We start from the raw sequence: 18,959 nt of genomic DNA, 5'->3' as shown, positions 1-18,959 counted from the left end.
TTAAGAGAACAGTTAAGGAATTTTGCTATACTTTGTGATGATCTTTGAAAAGCTCCTTTAATTTGAAACTGCTAAGAGCAGTTTTGTTCTTTCTTGTGCGTCAAGAAATTATTCTATTGCCTTGGTATTACATTAGTTTTCAACTATCCCCAATTCAATAGTTACTAACCTTAGACCACTAAGATTGATACTGTCTAGTTTTATGGATATGTTTTCCTCCAGCAAATTCTCTGACACTTTGGAGGGAAACCATTTTAAAGATTATATTACTGTAGACTCTGGGTTTTTTCATATGAGCTCAATATGAGGGTTTGTGAGCCCTTTTCTTAAAGGCAAAGGTTTGTAGGGTTTATTCCCCTACTTTCTCACATAAAACATTACCACTCACAATGTGATAGCTAGAAATTACAATACATGTTCAAAGTGGTGGAATTGCTTTTCATCAAGTCTGAAAATGCTGTAATAGAAACTAATTCAGATTACCTAATTGGTATAACCGGATTGAAATAACACTGTTGTCAAGTGCATCCAGTTGTATAATCATTTTTCCTGGAGTAAGAGTCTGCACTTCTGTAGAAACACTGTGTTTCTAAGAAGAGTATGGGTAAAAATGATACATTAAGAATGCACTGTATCTCTTACAATTATTTTTCATCCTAAACAGAAAGAAGAATACAAACAGCTTTCTCAGGAGAAATGTATGAAGAGTAGACAAGTGTCACCATCATAAAGTGCCATGACATTCAGTAACAATTATATTAGTCACTAAATATACATAAACTCAAAATAGGCAAATGTAGAACACAACTGGCAAATTTCCCAATGTCAAGGACAAACTCAATAAAATAAGATGTGATTGTGTTGTGTAGTGATTATGAAAGAAAGTGTTAAGGTACAGGTGCACCCTGGTGGGAGAAGACACATAAAATAACGTGGTGAAAGGAAGGGTCAGTTATGTTATATGTTGTCCTTTATGGGATATTTCTACTCCATTGAAGATTTTTTTCCATTCGGGGGTGAAGTTTCTGTAGCCTAAGAAAACTGGAAAGGCTTTGCTTGACAAGCACTAATGTAGGGAAATACAGCTGGTGTCCCAAGCCCTGGACTTTCTTTAAAGCTGTCACCCAAATTCTGCATCTCATTTGCATAAGAAAACTTGCTTCACAGAAGCAACCCTTTCTACCCCATTTTGACTAATGCTGTAAATGGTGGGCCGTCAGGGGAGCTGAATTTATTAATACCAGACACAACTTAACCTGGCAAATCTTGTTGGTTTGTGTTAGATTAAAGCTTTTGTATTCTAGTTGGGATTTCAGTTAGAAGGAAGGATGTTTACGGGCATTGGCTTTAACTATGGAAGAATGCCCACCTTGCTGAAAGAGGAGTTCAGCATGGCAAAGGATGAGGCCTCTGCAGAAAGGTATTCCAGAAACATTCTATCTCTGTGAAACAAAGTCCAATATTAAAAAGATTACTGTTCAAGTAATTTTTTTTCTTCAAAAATCACAGCACACCTTTTTGAAGTATGCAAGAGAACTTGAATAGAAACTTAGTAATGTCACTGTGATTTCAATGCAGACTGTTATATATAGATGAGCTAAATTCTTTTTTGGTTAAACTGCAACGCAGTACTTAAGCAACAGCAGGATTACAATGTACTCATGGCTCCTAGTAACACATCTAGTTCTGGCCTTCCCAATGCAAGAGACACATGGATGTACTGAACAGTGTCCAACAAAGGTACACAAAAATGACTAAGGGACTAGAGCATCTCTCCTATGAGGAAAGGCTGAAGGAGCTGAGGCTGTTTAGCAGAAAGAAGAGAAGGCTCATGGGAGGATCTCATCAGTATGTATAAATAGCTGATGAGAGGTTGCAAAGAGGATGGAGCCAGGCTCATTTCAGTGGTGCTCAGTGACAGGACAAGAGGCAACAGGCATAAACTTAAACATGGGAAACTCTGAACATCAGGAAATGCTTTTTTTATTGTTAGAGTTACTGAGCACTGGCATGGGTTGCCCAGAAAGGTTGTGAAGTCTTCATCCTTGGAGATACTCAAAAGCTGTCTAGACACAGTCCTGGGCAACTGGCTCCAGATCACAGAATCACTAGGTTGGAAAGGACCTTCAAGATCATCAAGTCCAACCATTAATCCAGTGCTACTGTGTCCCCTAAACCATGTCCTGAAGTGCCACACCCACAGCTTTTTTAAACCCTTCCAGAGATGGCAACTCCACCACCTCCCTGGGCAGCCTGTTCCAATGCCTGACCACTCTCTCAGTGAACAAATTTTTCCTAATATGCAATCTAAACCTCCCCTGGCGCAACTTGAGGCCATTTCCTCTCGTCCCATCACTAGCTACTTGGGAGAAGAGACCAACACCCTCATCGCCACAACCCCCTTTCAGGTAGTTGTAGAGAGCGATAAGGCCTCCCCTCAGCTGCCTCTTCTCCAGACTGAACAATCCCAGTTCCCTCAGCCGTTCCTCATAAGACTTGTGCTCCAGACCCCTCACCAGCTTTGTTGCCCTTCTCTGGACACGCTCAAGCACCTCAAGGTCCTTTTTGTAGTGAGGGGCCCAAAACTGGACACAGGATTCAAGCTGCAGCCTCACCAGTGCTGAGTACAGGGGCACAATCACTTCCCTACTCCTGCTGACCACACTATTTCTGATACAAGCCAGGATGCTGTTGGTCTTCATGGCCACCTGGGCACACAGCTGGCTCATGTTCAGCCGGCTGTCAACCAGCACCCCCAGGTCCCTTTCCGCTGGGCAGGTCTCCAGCCACTCCTCCCCAAGCCTGTAGCGTTGCATGGGGTTGTTGTGGCCGAAGTGCAGGACCCTGCACTTGGCCTTATTAAACCTCATACAGTTGGCCTCTGCCCATTGATCCAGCCTGCCTGAGCAGGTGATTGGACTAGATGACCTCCAGAAGTCCCTTCCAACCTCAAACAGTCTGTGATTCTGTGCCTGCATTCTGGCTCTAAAGACAAAATTTAATTTGCACAGAAAGTGAAAGGCAGCACCTTTGTTCAGTCCTGGCAAAGCCAAGAAATAGTTTTCAGTTTGTGTTTCTGATACTTAAAGACTGCAGCAAGAAGAAATATTTGAATAAACCTAGTTCTCATTGTTGGCAAGAATTTGGAGTTGGTAACTGAGTGAGAAGTAGAATTGTGACTTGAAGATGACATTCTCAATGTATGGATGCATATGGAATTTATTCTTGGTTTCAATAACATGGAATTAACATGGTCAGTTATTAGGGGCAGTATCTGCCAGAGGTCAGACATGTGGTGTGATTTGAAATGGCAAAACTGAAGTCTGCAACCTGTGTTGTAGGAAAAATCAACCTTGAAGTGATACTTATTAATTTGCCTATGCCAATCTAAAGTTTGTATCTGCAACTTTTTTTCAGCATTGATAAAGTCTTCACTGCTTTCATTCTGCAGTGCCAATACCAAGATCTTACTGTCTCATGCAGTGACATTTATAAAGCTTTTATAACAGTGTCTTTGGGCAGGCTGGGTCCACTCATTCAGGCATAGTGGGAACCAGGAGCTTTTCCAAATTTTTGACAACTTCTTTCTTCGTTACCTTCTTCCTTCTCTCAAATAAATTAGTTAATCTTCCTTTGGCTCATTTTGCTGTCTCTAGAAAAAAAAATTACAACATGATATTAATGCTGTAAAACTTCACTCATGGTCTGCCAAAGTGCTTTGATACACTGAGATTTGCAGCACTGCACAACTGCCTGTCTTGCACAACAGCTGGGGGCTCCTGGGCCTGGGAACTGGCCTCTAGTGGCTCACCTTAAAACAGGAGAGAGCAGCCAGGCAGTAACAGCCCCTCTTGGTCTCTCTGGAAAACATTGCACAGGTAAAATGTGCTCTGCGAAGCCTGTCAGTTTGACTTTTATTAAGATGATGATATAATTTGGATGTGCCAAAGATGATCAATGTTTAGCCTTTGAAGGAGAGAGTTAATTGGTGGGTAGGAGTTGTGGTTTTGAGGACATTTGTGACCTTTCGTGATGCTGCTCATTCACGTTATTTCAGTTGAACTAATAAAAGCTGCCTAGTGCTTCTCTGCAAGACTTTGCTAAAAAGGATGGTGCTCTGCTAACTTTCAAAATCAATGGATGGAAGCACTAGACTTGATAAAGCATCACCTAAAATTGTCTGGTTGATTTAATGGCCTTCTGCCTGCAGGTGGTCACACAGACATGGTGCATACCTCCATCATCCAGATTTGAGAGTCCTCAGTAGGAGGACTCTCCATGGCTTTCATGAGAGAGCATTCATTCTCCGTGGCTTTCAACTTGCTTGTAATATAGAAGCATGCTGGTTTACTGGTTTGATCATATTACTTTAACGTTGCAGCCCTCACTAGGGCTGCCTGCAGGGTGACTTCTCCTTGCTTTCAAGCCTGATGCGCATTTGCTGAACCCCCAGGAATAACTGCTGAATGCCAGGCATTGGGCCTCTGGGTGCTTACACTAGCATGGTGATGCTTCTTGTGGAACTGCTGCTCCTTTCTTCCTCAGTTCATACAGTTCTCATTTTAACAGAACCATTATTGTTCCTTGTCTAACTTTTCTCCTCCTCTTGTCTCCACTTTGCCTGCTGGAAATCCTGGCCTAGTATCATATGTTGAAAAACTGAGTGGCAGTTTGAAGGGTTTGTTGGGATAGGGCTTATTGCTGAGTGTCACTGATTCAGATGTGTGTAAAATAAAGAGAAATTTCCAATTAAAATAGCTGGATTTTTGCATGTATGAGATCAGAAGATTGTATCCTGGAATAGTAGCCGTTTTACATATACTTAAATTATTTTTGGCTCTCCAGTCTTTAGCAGAAATGTTTTCCTATTTCACATGTATTTGGAGCAACAGCATTTAAAATTAGGTGATCTGTGGAAATTTACAGTACAATTTATTGTCCTTCCCACTTTATAGAGAGTGCTAAATTCAATGCAATGTTAAAATATTTAAATAAGTCTTATAGAATATTGCTAAAAATAGGTTTAATAGCCACTGCCAATGTTTCTGTGTGTATGACAGAAAAATTTATTGCAGCTTGTTTAGATTTTTTTTTTGAGCTTCACCTCCTGCCAGTGATGGCAGATATGACTAATGTTTAGCTGTAAAGTGACTGGGGCAAGAAATCTCCAAATATCTGCCAGAAAAATGAAATTGGATTATTAGATGTGTATAGTTCTGACTGTAATAAACAGTTTTACAAGTGTATTATTGTGAATCAAATTCAACGTGTTCATTTGTTTTCCCAGTTTAAAGATCTTATGTGCGTGGCTGAGAAGAGACAAGATCGGTTTTGCGCTGTAGCGACTGGAGGGCAGTGATGGGGTCTGGAAGAAGGTCAGAGGCTGAGTCTGAACCTGTTTTAGCTGCCCTCCTATCCTTTCCTGCCCCATGGTCCTGCATGCCATAGTCTCCCAGTGCCATGGCTTGTGAGGACAGCGACCTACATAGGATTCACATTTTAAAACTGTAATAAGTCTGCTCCTACAGGAGATGTGTGTTGTAATCTGTCTGGTGACGCAGGTGTCTAGTTTCAATGCGTGCCAGTAATTATATGAGGCAGCAAAGCAAAGAGCCAGTGCTGAAGAAATGCTCCTGTGGTACTTTTTTGGGCTGTTTACAACCACGGAAAGCTTACATAGTTAGATAGCTTTATAGGACAGAGATGCTGCCTTAGGTTTGTGAGCACCTTAGGGTGTTTTTATGGTACTGCATAAATAATAGCCACATGCAAATGGAAATAAAAAAAAAGTCAGAGGTAATAGAAAACTGGCCCAGAGCCTCTGCAGATTCACTGATATAAGCAGCAGCTATGTGCCCCATTTGTATGCCCATAACTCGTGGGGTGACTCTACCAAGCAATTGTTCTGTCTATGCTTGGGGTGTAAAAATAATTTTGGAAAATATTTCTGATAATTACAAACCTAGGTGACAATCAGATTTTATCAGAGCTATGGATAGCCAGACACTGCACAGCTGGCAGGAGATAATAGAGTTTGGATGAATGCTTGTGCTTAACGATTTTGCAATTGATTTTGGTTTATTGTTTTCAGAATTCAGGAGAATATTTCATTCTCTGAACCTATTTTTAATGCTTTGGAATGTGTTTCAAAGGGCAGCTGGCTTCTGTGACTTGTTTTTAAGTATGTCAAAACCAAAATGTTTATAACTTTAAACTATAGCAAAAATATTTACTTTTAAAAGATATTTTTCTCATTCTTGGAAGCCTGTATTGCCTCCCTTCCCCCAGATGCTTACCAAGCAAGCTGTATAAAGAAAAGTGGCTCATGTGTTTGCTAAAGAAAATGGTTGAACCAGACAAGCACTTGCTGAAAGCTTAACCTGGTTTGTGCCAGACTGGGTATGCAAGCCTTACTGAGAGGCTTCTTTCTTCCATCAAACACCAAAATTGTTTTCTTTTGTGACCACAGGCAGGGGGGTGGTTGGAGTATGTCAGAAGCCACGAGTTAGACTAGATCTATCACATAGTTATGGCAGTGGGTCCTCTCTGAGGATGCTTAGTGTGGGCAAAATCACATGCCGGGGAGGCAAGGTAAATGTCATTGCATTTAGCTGAAGCTGAACTTGGGGCTGCTTTCCATCCAGCAAGCATGAAGCTAACGTTTTACCTCTGCAGCATGCTGCTATTGCAGCCCTGGCTCTTTTTCACAAGTAGCTAATAACTTTCTGCATTGCAGGCCTGCATGCATGTGGTTATGTTGTCTATATCATTATGTGTCACTAAAAAAAAAAAAAGTGAAAGACATGTTGAGATATGTAGATATGAACATCTACATTCTCAAATAGGGTGAGAAAAGTAATATTTTGTGCTGTTTTGTTGTTGATGTGGAGTTTGTGCTATTTGTGAGGGTAAGACAACACTGAGGCTGGGGAACTAAAGGCTTTTATACCACCTTCTCATGAAGAGAAAATTTCAAAACTTATTTCCCATCAGACACTTGATTCTAGAAAATAACCTTCTTTTGAACTTCAAAAGCAGGAGCCAGCAGGGGCAGCAAGGGAAAGGTTTGCAGGTTCTGCAAAGACCATCATTCCCAGGCTGTGAGATGAAGGGGAAGGCAGTATTTCTTGAGGGCAAGCATTGTAAGAAAGAACGTGGTCAGAGGTTGTCTCCTGCCTGTTTCTGATGGTAAAAAAAATTATATTGAGTATGAAGTTATTGTGAAACCTAAGCCCAGATCGTGAGAAGCCCTTATTGTTAGTGGTTCAGAGGAACACTGGACAGCATCTTACTGACTTATGTATTTTGACAATGTCTCAGCATCTATGAAAACCCGGATGACAGGAAAATGAGAGTCACATCTCAAGATGCTGTAGTGTAGGTGTCCAAACGCTGATGTGCCCAACTATGCAACCAAGAATGGAACTTCTGGCCTATAAAATTGTGGTTATGAAGACAAAACATATAGAAGACTGCCCTCTGAAATTCTGAGGGAGAACTGATGTCCTTCATCTGGATTTCAGAAGTGGTGCCATTAAAAAAATGACAAAACAAGCACAGGTTGCAGCTTTCTTGTCCTAGCAGTTAATATTGCAGAATTTGGGAATGCTTTGTACTTCCAAAAAATCAAGCTACTGCTTCAGTTCTTATTGGGGATTTAAGGGGAATACTAACTAACTTTGGGCATACAAGTTTGGAGATGTGTTAAGATACTAAAGCAATGGGAATATATCCTCCTGTGGGAGGGAAAAAGTAACTATGGTTAGGGCAGTCATTTGATAGTTTTGCAGAAAAGATGTGTCATTTTCAGGACCAAGCTGAAAATATAATTGGTTGCATAATTGAATATTAACACTTCTGGTACTTATCCTGTTTATTGCCTTGGTAGTTGTGTTTTAATACTCCTAACATAAAAGAACCCCATAATGCAATAATAGAATTTAGAAATTAAGAGGATGAAATGTTGAAACCAGTGCTCATTACTTCGTCTTCTTTTCATAAAAGGTTTCCTGCCCTGATAAAATATTGAACAGCTTGTAAGTGAGCACAGCTTTTTACCTTTTGTATGCCTCTAAGTTTGTGAGGTGAGAGTGTAGTTGCTACTCAAGGATGTGGTACTTGTTGGAGGGTTAGGTGTGAGAAACTGGGCCAGCCTACCTGAACCCTGAGTGCTCAAGTAATTCACAACGTAATATTGTTAACCTGCAGTTATTGTATCTGTATGCCTTATAGTTGGCACACAAAAAAGTGGTCTCTTCCAGCAGGTTCGTTAGATTAGCTGCTTATTCAGACTGAACATCATTTTAATAAAATATACTATTACATATTTACTGATTTGTTTTGTTAATATGCCACAAAGTACTGCAATGAATCATTACAACTAATCTTATTTGGCAAAATAAATTAATGAGGTATATCTGTTAAAGCTATATTTTTAATATTTTTATATTCTATTTGCATTCTTAGGAAATTGCCTTGTTTAATAAATTTGCTGTCTCTTTTCCTGTCATTAGTTCAAAACAGATGTTGAAGGAAATTTGTTTTCAGGTATACTCCATTTTCATTCAAAAAAAAATTTTTTTTTTTTAAATGGCCTTCAGTATAGCAAAGGGAAATTATTTTATGTCTTTTAGAAGGGTGTGTTAGGTGGTTTTTCCATTAATTTCATATCACTATTTTACGCATTGGTGTAATGAAACCATGTTGCATACTCAAACTCTGGACCAGGTGCCAATGGTTCCTTTACAAGTTCCAGCATCAGGTTGGCTTCATTGTGTAATAAAACTATTTGGTAAAAAAACCTGTACAGGTGTTGGCTGGTAGAGGCAAGCTGTCCTGGCCTATTCAGTATTGCAGAAAGAACAAGAGACAGGAAAAAGAAAACGGCTTCTTCTTAACATGATCTTATCTCCCCAAGGCAAATTAAAACGACTGTACCATTTATCTGTGTTGTTTCCTGTCCTGTGCTGCTTAACAGCGTATCTATGACCAACCTTTCAATGCTCTGTCCTTTCAATACAATTTAGTCTTCTACCCAATTTATTTGTTGTTACCAAAAGTCAGTATTATATTACTGAAATGTATCCATGATGGAGAATTAAGATAGTAAAATATGGACTGTGCTTTACACTAATTAAAAGTTACATCCTTCTATTTAAGGAGAAATAGTAATAATCAGCAGGAGTGGAAATAGAATTGCAGTGCATTATGGTTCAGTGATGCAATATGTTTTCACCTTGGAGCACCAGAGGATTAGTAATTATATACCTATCACTTAAAAGGAGGAAAAAAGGATGTGTCCAGCTTATGGTGGTATGTACCACTTCCTCAACTCTTTGTGTTCTCTTTGGAGGGAAAATCCATGAAGTGAATGTGGTGTAACAATACCAGCTCCTTACAGTACGTGGCTCAGACAGATGAGAGCCGAGTATTATGTTACTCTATATTTCTATGGAGTGTCAACAGCTATAGCATCAACATGTTGGAGGTGCTTGTAAAGCAGTCTTGAGTACTGCAGATTTAAATTGGTATTTCAAAGTCAGAATGTGATAACTGCTTCCTACTCCATTCTGCCATTTTGGTTTTAAAAAAAAAAATTAAAATTCAGTTACCACTGGAAATGTCTTTATTCTTTGTTCATTTGGTACTGTATTACAATTTGCCAAAAGTGCAGCAGTCACCCTTACTGTTCAGAAATGATAAAAGAGGAATGACGGTAGTCTTTTGTGTTGTCAATTGTTCTTTTGTAAAAAGGGATAACCGGTTCATGTCTTATCACAGGGTGGTTCCTCTCTACCTGTTCGTTGTGTGGTTTGTTTTGTTTTGGTTTTTTTCATAGCTGTGGACATTTATTAATTTCTGCTATGGATAATTAAACATTATCTTAGTTGTGCTGCACCTTGCATAATTAGTTTGAGTGGTGAAAAGAATTATGTAAGCCAGCAGCTTTCCAGACTTGACATTTCATAAACCAGTGTTTTATGGATGTTAGTTTCTATATGGAGTCAATTCCTTGGAATTTGTGTTCTGGAGAGCAGTGTTTTGGAATATTGCAAAGTCATATTTTCTCCTTGCTAAAAAAGACAACTTTGCTAGCTGTTTTTGTGATGGCTAAAGGTTCATAAACTTTTTGTATGCTTTCTATTGCTACAGGGTCAAATTACTTTTGGAAATAGACGTTCCAATGTGAGGGCAATAAATACTAATATTTCCTTATTTTTATTATGTAAAAAGGTATCCAGTCTCACTGTGGTATTGATAATTATACTAAAGGTCAGATTTTCTTCAGGTTAAAGTTTTTCTGCTCTGTATCTCTTAATTGGCTGTGGCATTTAGTACTATTACAAGAAAATATAGATTTTTTTTTTTTTTACATAAAATCTAAACTGAAATATGTAAAACTCTTTCAGAGAAGTTACAAAAAATGAATGCCTCGTAGTGATTTGTTACTTTATTTTTCATTTTTCATACTTTCCTGCATATCTGGTGTGATAGTTGGCCAGTTTAATGACTCTCTAAAAAGATAAGTGTTTGTAGAGTCTAGAGTGTCATTTTGTTTCAGAGGGAGCTATGATGGGAAGAGGATGAAAGTGAAGTGTTTGCAAATTATCTGTATAGGTGTATTTGTGTGCACCCTTAAAATCTGCAGTTATTCTGACAGAATGGCAGCTACAAAGGTGCAAAATTCAGAGAATCTGAAGATCCTTTTAGAAAACTCGTTATTACTCAAACACAAACTAAGTAGACATGTAGCCAATGGAGTGTTTAAGGAAGATAAAGCAGAACAGGAGTTGCTGCTGTTTCAGTTCTTCTGGATGCTTACAGTTCTTGGGTTTTTTTCCTCAAATAGTCTCAATAGCCCGTTTCCCTGGGTTAGCAATAATTTTCTAATTAAATGGAATTTCAAAGACATATGCCAGTTTCCCAATGCTAAAACTTGTCACAGAGAGCATTACTTACAGTGGATCTCCCAGTCAGCAAAGACCAGAGAGAAGAAAGCTGCTGCAGCACTCCTAGCTCTGTAAGCATCAGGGTGCTCCAACTCTCACTGGCTTTGCAAACGTTAAGGCTATTCAGCACCTATAAAACTTACGTAATGTCTCAGACCGAAGCTTGGGAACCACTCAGCAGTAGCAGTATGTTACAGACTTGTTCTCAGTATGTGGCTTAAAAACGCTAATATTGTTGGACTTTGATCCATCATCATCCTTGTGAAAGTGCCAGCCCTACTCAAGTGGGTGACTAGCCTAGTTTGTTTATTTCATGCAAAGCCAGCCTAAAGTCATCTTGTGCACCTCAATATTTTCCCAGTCCTTCATGTCCAGTCTTTCTTAATGTATGGTGATGCATTGAGGCCCAGTTTCTCCAAGCATGTTCTTTAACCCTTTTTTCCCCATCATTGAGAAGACAATCAGCTTTCTGACTAATAGTTTGATCAATGTGCTGTATTCCACTGTGCTGGTATTCTCTAAAATCTATACCCTCTAGAAATCAGCAGGAATGTGACTCAAGCAGTCCAGAAAAATAAAAAATAATACTTTTTCTAAGGAAGCTCTAACTTAATGTAATCTTCAGCAGACATTTTATAAACTTGAGAATCTGTAATTTTCCAGACAAGTTATAGAGAATCATCACAGGTAGGGCCTGTGAACTCAAATGCTTTTGTTCATTTTCTACTGATTCATTTATGTTCTACCCATTTTATGTGCCTTGCCCATGATGATTTTGTTTTGTGTTCTGCTGAAGAGTGAATGAGCTGAGACCTTCCTGGGACATATCACCTAAGTTTAAGTCTCTCTGCTAGTAACATGAATGTCTGATTGTAGTTGTTTTTAATGACTGTGAGTTTCATTTGATACTAGGTGATGCAGATGTATCTCCCGTTCTGTGGGATTGCCATATCCAATGCCCAGCTCTTTGCAGCTTCAAGGAAGGAATATGACAGAAGCAGGGTAAGTAAAAAATGTATATTGGACCAACATTAAACCTTTGTCTCTTGTTCCTTCAGATTCCAGCTATGTATATGTGTTTGCTAAGCAGTTTTAAATATGTTTTATTTCAAAAAGTGCATTTTCAACAGATAATTATCTTGACTGAGGCAGCAAGTAGAGAGCATGGGAGGGAAATGACCTCATGATGGTGGTGGCTGTTCCATGTTTTCTAATGCTGAAACAATTGCATTTCTGACACGGACGGTGCAGAATTACTTTGGCAGATATTCTGGAATTTTGTGAGAATTTGAAAAATCAAAACTTTACGATCCTGAACTTGTAATATTCAATTTGCGTGCAAATAGTGTAGATATATCTTTATAAAAGTAAGCAAGAAAAAAACCTGTGTGTGAAAGGTTTTGACAGTATGTGTCTGCATGGATACATTACTCACATTACTCATGATTGCTAATGCCATGCATGAGTTGGGACAGGAAGCTCCAAAGAAGTGAAAATAATGGTGAGCTCACATGTCACTTACTTCAGAGAGGCCTTTATTTTTTTAAGAAATAAAACTTTAATTTTGAGAGTTTATATAATTGTCGGCTTTTAAAAAATCACATTTCCTGCAATGATGGGAAATTATACTTTTATTATGGATCACAGGTCCATAGTAATGTTGAACACACTTGTGCTTCACAAGGCGGGGGGTGGGGGGGAGTGACACATGGGACTACAGTGGGGTGGGTCTGTACTGAGCACTGACATTTACATATTCAGGATTTTGGTGCTTTCCATGTATGGAAACGAATGCTTTCCACTATGAAAACTACCACTAGCCTTTTTCTAATGGTGTGTATATTTAAGGGTCGTGAAGCACCTGAGCTTGTCTTCTGTCCAGGTCTGTCTGACTACAGACACTGTATCTGGGGTTGGAGATGTGGAGGAGGCTTGGGCGGGGGGGTGGAATTTCTGCCAAGGATTTTGTCTTTGATATTTGAACAAAATAATTGTTTGACTACTTAGATACTTAAAATTTGCTGCAGATTCACAGCTTGCAGGGAACAATGACAAACTTTTGAGGAGTCAGTGTTTAATCTTCTGAGGGAGGCATTCAGTAAATTCTGGTGGTTGGACACATCAGGGGATTGGATTAGAGATACGGATTCTTTGTTTCTTACTGTTGCGTCAGCTATGTAAGGCATAACAAATATCATTGCCATCTGACAGCTACATGGTGGCCTGTACTTAATTGCATTTTTGACCTGTTGGTGGTCTTTAGCTTTGCCTAGTCCACAGCTGAAGTTACTTGACAAGTAACATGTGATGGACAAGCTCATACTTTGCCTTCCCTATCAAAATGGACACCAATGGTGGCAACTGCCAGTGACTCCGACCAATGTTTTGCTGATGACCGCTGCATTAGGAGAGCTAAGACCACTAACATTTATATGCTTACCTATATGGATGTTCTTTACTGTCAGCATCCTAAACCAGAATAAAGGAAAAAGCACACTTTTGGACCCATTGTAAGAAAGAACATGACTTATTATTTTTAAAGTTGGTGAAATGAGAGAGGAAGCCATTTTAAAACACTGTGTTTTATAGATATGTTGTTAGTGGTAAAGACTGGATCAGAGTGCTGTTGGAATATGGAACTGTTGATGTGTGTTTTTCTTGCCAGTTCTGAACAAAATGGGTAATAAATTCATAAAACAGAGTTTAAGTGCACCAGCAAATTCAACAGTAACTCAATCCATACTGCTTACTTGAAGAGTTGCATTTACAGCCATTGTTTCATTTTTTTGGACCACAGTGAAATAGTTTGAAAGATCCCCATTGTTTGCTAGGAGTTGGATTGTGCCCAGTTGTGAGCTAAGAAATACTTAACTTCTTTCTTTCTTCAGATATCCCCACCCCAATTCTGTTGCCATAATCATGAAGAGCTTTATTTGAATGAAGATTTCAATGGATCACTCATATTAAAATCAATCCCAGAGTTTATGCCTCCTTTGTAATGCTCCATATATTTATTCTACAACCAGTACAAAAGTTTTCTGTCCATGTATGCAGGCTTTACTGGAAGTAGTGAATGACCTCTTTGAGGAACAGACTGACTTGGAGAAAATTGTCAAGAAAATTATGCATCGGGCCCAGACTCTGCTGAAGTGTGAACGGTGCTCAGTATTACTTCTGGAAGATATTGAATCACCAGTAAGTATGTCTGCACATTCTTTAGAAGGGCTAATATTTGGGTGGTGGAGCAACTGCTTCATATCATATGTAAGTATGGGACAGCAAATATTCTTCCAGCACATCATTTTTAAACACAAGTTAGGTACAGGTTGAATCTTTATCAACACCACTGTTGTGGTTTAACCCCAGTAGGCAGCTGAGCCCCAGCAGCTCATCCCAGTGGGATGGGGAATGGAATTGGAAGGGTAAAAATGTGAAAACTTGTGGGTTGAGATAAAGATAGTTTAGTAGGCAAAGCAAAAGCTGTGTGCACAAGGAAAGCAAAATAAGGAATAATGCGACTTCCAGTTGGCAGGCAGGTGTTCCGTCATTTCCAGGAAAGCAGGGCTTCATGACATGTAATGGTTACTTGGGAACACAAATGCCATAAAGTGCTCCCCTTCTGCTGCCTTTCCACAGCTTTTGTTGTTGAGCATGATATCATATGGTATGGGATATCCCTTTGGTCAGTTGGGGTCATCTGTGTCCCCTCCCAATCTTTGTGCACCCCCCAATCAATTCACTGGGAGAAACAGAAGTGTCTGATGCTGTGCAAGTACTGTTCAGCTGTAATGAAAACATCCCTGTGTTACCAACACTGTTTTCATCACAAATCTAAAATGTGTTGCCATACTAGCTACTATGAAGAAAATTAATTCTATCTCAGACAAAACCACTTTTCCAAATGGAAATGGAAAGGTACATTTATGATTCCTTCTGGTCATTTGAAGGCATTTAATGGAATGTATGTGAGTTGCTGATGGATCTAACTATCAGTGGTGTGATCCAGCTGATATGCTGTGGTTTTCAGTTGTCTGTGTGATGGAATTAGTAATGACTACAGAGAAGCTGCAACAGCTTAACTGAGAAGCAAGGTGCTCCTCTGGTCTGCTTAAAAAAGAAAAATTACCTGATTTGTTATCAAATATTTGCTCAGTTCCTTTTTTTCTCAAAATAAATAATGAGAACAAGTCTCAGTTCCTAAATTATGAAAATGCTGTGAAAAGATCAGTCCTCTTGTTATTTTGACCTAGTAATTTTTCCCTATTGAAAAAGGTACATTTGCATATAAATGTGTAGATAGTCCCATACTTGTTCTTGTGGTAGGAAGAAGCTTTTGCATTGTTCAGGTGAAGTTGAAAATATGAATTTCAGCGTCACTGAAGTATGTTTTTTACAATTGCTCTGTCTACTTGACCAAAGAATAATTATTTCATTGCAGAGCTCTGGTAAGTTGAACCAGTGGATGTAAGCTATATGGAAGTACTTGTTAAGAGTTGGATTTCATGCACAGTTTTGACAGAGGCTTTCACTGGGACTTTGTAGTACTGCCATTGGTAGGGTATGGAAAGCTCTTTAAAAATGTTTAATGTTTTTATAACTATTGTTGTTAGTAGTAAAATAAGCGACTGCCTTTATATTGGTAGCTCCCTTCAGTGTTTTCAGGCTATTTGGCACAAACTATCCTCCTGTGTACTGATTTGAGTAGTTGAATGATAAAATTGTTGCTTGCAATATCATTCTTTTTTCCATCTGAGTGTCTTTGGATTCACTGACCCTGTAATTGATTATTTGTTGCAGGGCTGTGACAAGTCTAAATGATTATCAGAGACAGAATCATAAATTTGTGTGTATGGCAGAAAAAAACCTCATTCTTTTCTCTCCTGGAGGAAAGATATGAGTCTCATTTCATTCAAACTAACAGAAATGAAGTACTTTCATTGGAGTATGCTCTAAATTACACTAGCATTCCTAAAAGCAAGATCAAGGTTTGTATTTCATTTGCATAGTCTGTTATAGAATTTTAATGTTTCTAGTTATTTTCTCTTTCTAGACCTCCACACTGATTTTATAATTACAAGATACAGTTCTACTACATTCTTATGAAATGCCACTATGTTTGCAGGTATAATACGATTTTTCTTTTTCACAGAACAGTACATTGTGTTAGTAGCAGGCTGTGGGTGGCTGTTCATGATTCCCCCATTGGAGGAATACAGATTGAATTTTTATTCTAAGGTCATTGGATAAAAATATGGTTTAAATATAGGAACCTTACATTGCTGTTTTCTTACGTATTTATTCATATTAGCAACAATTTTAAGTTAATTTTTTGTGACAGGTGGTGAAATTTACAAAATCATTTGAATTGTTATCTCCAAAATGCAGTGCTGATGCTGACAACAGGTTAGTGCTCGTGTCTTCTATCGTAATGGATTACTTTATTTTGTCATATAGTTTTAAATTTATTTGATCATAGTTTTGTTTTCTTATGGAACTTTGGGTAGATTTAATTTAAGAGTGTGAGCCTACAGTTTTTACTTGAAGCAAGCAGTAGTCTTGTCCAAATGGAGACTTTCTTAAATATATATGCCTTTATCTATATATATATATATAAAAAAAAATATACATGTGTTTGCATGTATATGTGTTATGTGCTACCATTGTATCAGTGTCTCGGAAAAGAAACCAGGGAATAACTGATGACTATTATTGAACTTGTGGAGAACATGCAAATGTTGTTCTGCAGGGTTAGTACTGAAGTAAAAATTACAGAATTATTTCAGATTGTTTTGTTGATCTTTTACAAAATACCTCCTTACAGTTGTGTTGCAAGGTTTCCAGTAAGACTTTATTTCTGCTCTTGTTGTCGAGTTGGAAAGCCTGAAAATCTCAGAGAACATGTGTTTCATAGAAGTTGTGTTCCTGTGACTAAATCTCATTCAGGAGCTCAGTCAAAATAGAAGTATATGTTTTCCTTAGTAGGAGCTGTATTTAAACATTGATAAAGGGCTAACTGTAAGTAGTAATAGAAAGAGCTTTTTGTCCATGTGGGGTTACCGTATTAATTCCTACAAGATAATACAATTGGTAATAGTTCACATAAAATGCCCTACAGACCAAATGAGTGGATGAAGATTTGGGGCTATTGTGAGAAGGTTTCTTCCAACTTTGAGGGCCCAACTTGATGATCATCATATACATCTTGTACAAATAAATTAATACTGATTCTGTATTTGAATTTTCCATGTCATATGGTTGCCATAATGATAAACCTGGCCTTCTGTCCAACTTGCTATCCACAGCTTAGCAAACTTGAAGATTACTTTGTGCATTGCTGTATTTAAGCCCTTTAAAAGACTCTAAAAGCAGCTTTTAAAAATATTTTTGGGTAATTTGCCTTCTTTCATGCTTTATTTCTTTGCCTTCTGTTTGGCAAGAAGCTGCTACTTCATTAAGGTGAATGTGAACATTGTACTCCAGATTACAACAGGCTGTCATTCTTAATGCTTTTCGTGGATTGATCTTGCAGCATTACAAAAATAGGTAGTCTTATTTTCAAGATGTGTAAGCTGACAGCAGAGTCTGGGGCCACATGGAAATATGGGTAGAAGCTAGATCTCTTCCATGCCCTATACACTAGTTGAGAGATGAGAATGGTGAGACAAATGGGAAAGGAAAACAAGTTATAAAAAAGTAGGAAGGTTTAAATATGACTAATTAATCTGCTGATTTATCTGGAAATCACAAGTTACTGCTTTTGACAGAGAGCTTCAGAGTAGCAGTTGGCCTTTCTTAGGTCAATTAAATGGGTAAAAATACATTCCTTTTGCTCAGGGACAGGAATACGAATCAAGGGATGTGGTGGTTATTCCTGTTTTTTCCAAACTTGATCTGTAGCCAGATTAGTCAAAACGATGTAGAATACACCACAATGTAGAGTAGTGTTAAGATAACCAAGCTGGCTCGTTTCTTGTTACCATAGTTATAATAGCATGTTACCAAAAAGCAATTTGTAGTAGCCTGCTCTGCATGTAGTCGAGTCAAGGTTATGTTGACTTCAGTCTGAGACATGAATAAACACATGCAACCTGGTAGCTAGTCTTTATAAGATTTAGAAAGGTATATTTTGCTGCATCTTAAGATTTATTGCTTTTTCTTTCATTTTTCATCCAGTGAAGAGTGAAGCTGGTTTTACAAAGAACAATGTTAGGCTGGCAGATACGATGTCACGTTTGGATCTAGCACAGGCACAGCTTGAGTTATTGGCACTACAGTGGTTATTATAAAGGTTATTTAGGATACAGAACAATGCTGCGAGCCCTTGACATTTGAGCATATTTCTAGTGAGTTTTGCCCTTTTCATTCTATATTCTGCAGCTGTAACTGATGTAAAGTCATGAGTTGTTTCATGTGGGGGGAAAAAAAAGGCAAGATGAGGTTCTTCATCATTGCACCACTGAAGATAAATATTATTTCTTTGTCTGGTGGAAATACAGAGAGATTGTAGGCTGAGAACAGTTCTAGTTATAAGTTTTACCTGAAAAAGAAGCTCTGAGGACAATATAACTTTTCATGTCCTAACCTACTTTCTTGCACAGTTTTAGAAGAAACAGGCTTTTCTTTTGCCTTTCTTGCATCTGGCTAATAGCAGTTCACCTCCTTTAGTCCCTAAATATTATAATGAATACTCCTATCATTTTTCTTTGCTGTTGATTGTAAAGAAATACCTAGCAAGACCAAACTTGGATTTATCTGTTCAGTTTGTGGTTTTCCAGCACCATGATCAAGTTTGTTTATTATCCATAATGGTACACTGATGCTCTCCTTTTTGACAATCATTTTGTTCTTGAAGTGTGGGTTTGCCAAGTCTCCTAAATTTTCCTCTCCCTTTGAAAAAAGATTACATAAATCTTAGAAGCCTTGAGGGTTCAGTTCTGATGTATTCAGGATAAAGATGAGCCTGAGGGAAGGTGCTGTGGGCTATATCTTTCCTGCACAGAAGTTGTCATC

The 18,959-nt window shown here is 38.4% G+C and overlaps 1 protein-coding gene across 2 annotated transcripts in view; it reads left to right on the top strand.

Moving 5' to 3' along the window:
• Positions 1-18,959, top strand: part of PDE11A (phosphodiesterase 11A) — a gene marked incomplete at its 3' end in the record, with an annotated part of 132,871 nt that overhangs the window by 48,217 nt on the left and 65,695 nt on the right. For both annotated transcript variants that reach the window (XM_082001200.1, XM_082001199.1), the window contains 3 exons: positions 11,862-11,951; positions 14,004-14,144; positions 16,288-16,352. In XM_082001200.1, the coding sequence (XP_081857326.1) occupies positions 11,862-11,951; positions 14,004-14,144; positions 16,288-16,352 (296 nt within the window). The remainder of the gene's footprint in view (positions 1-11,861; positions 11,952-14,003; positions 14,145-16,287; positions 16,353-18,959) is intronic.

This window comes from Phaethon aethereus (genome assembly GCF_964289735.1).
Source record: "Phaethon aethereus genome assembly, chromosome: 6".
NCBI lineage: Eukaryota > Metazoa > Chordata > Aves > Phaethontiformes > Phaethontidae > Phaethon > Phaethon aethereus.
The sequence above is the reverse complement of the archived record's forward strand: the minus strand, read 5'-3'. Positions and strand labels throughout refer to the sequence as shown.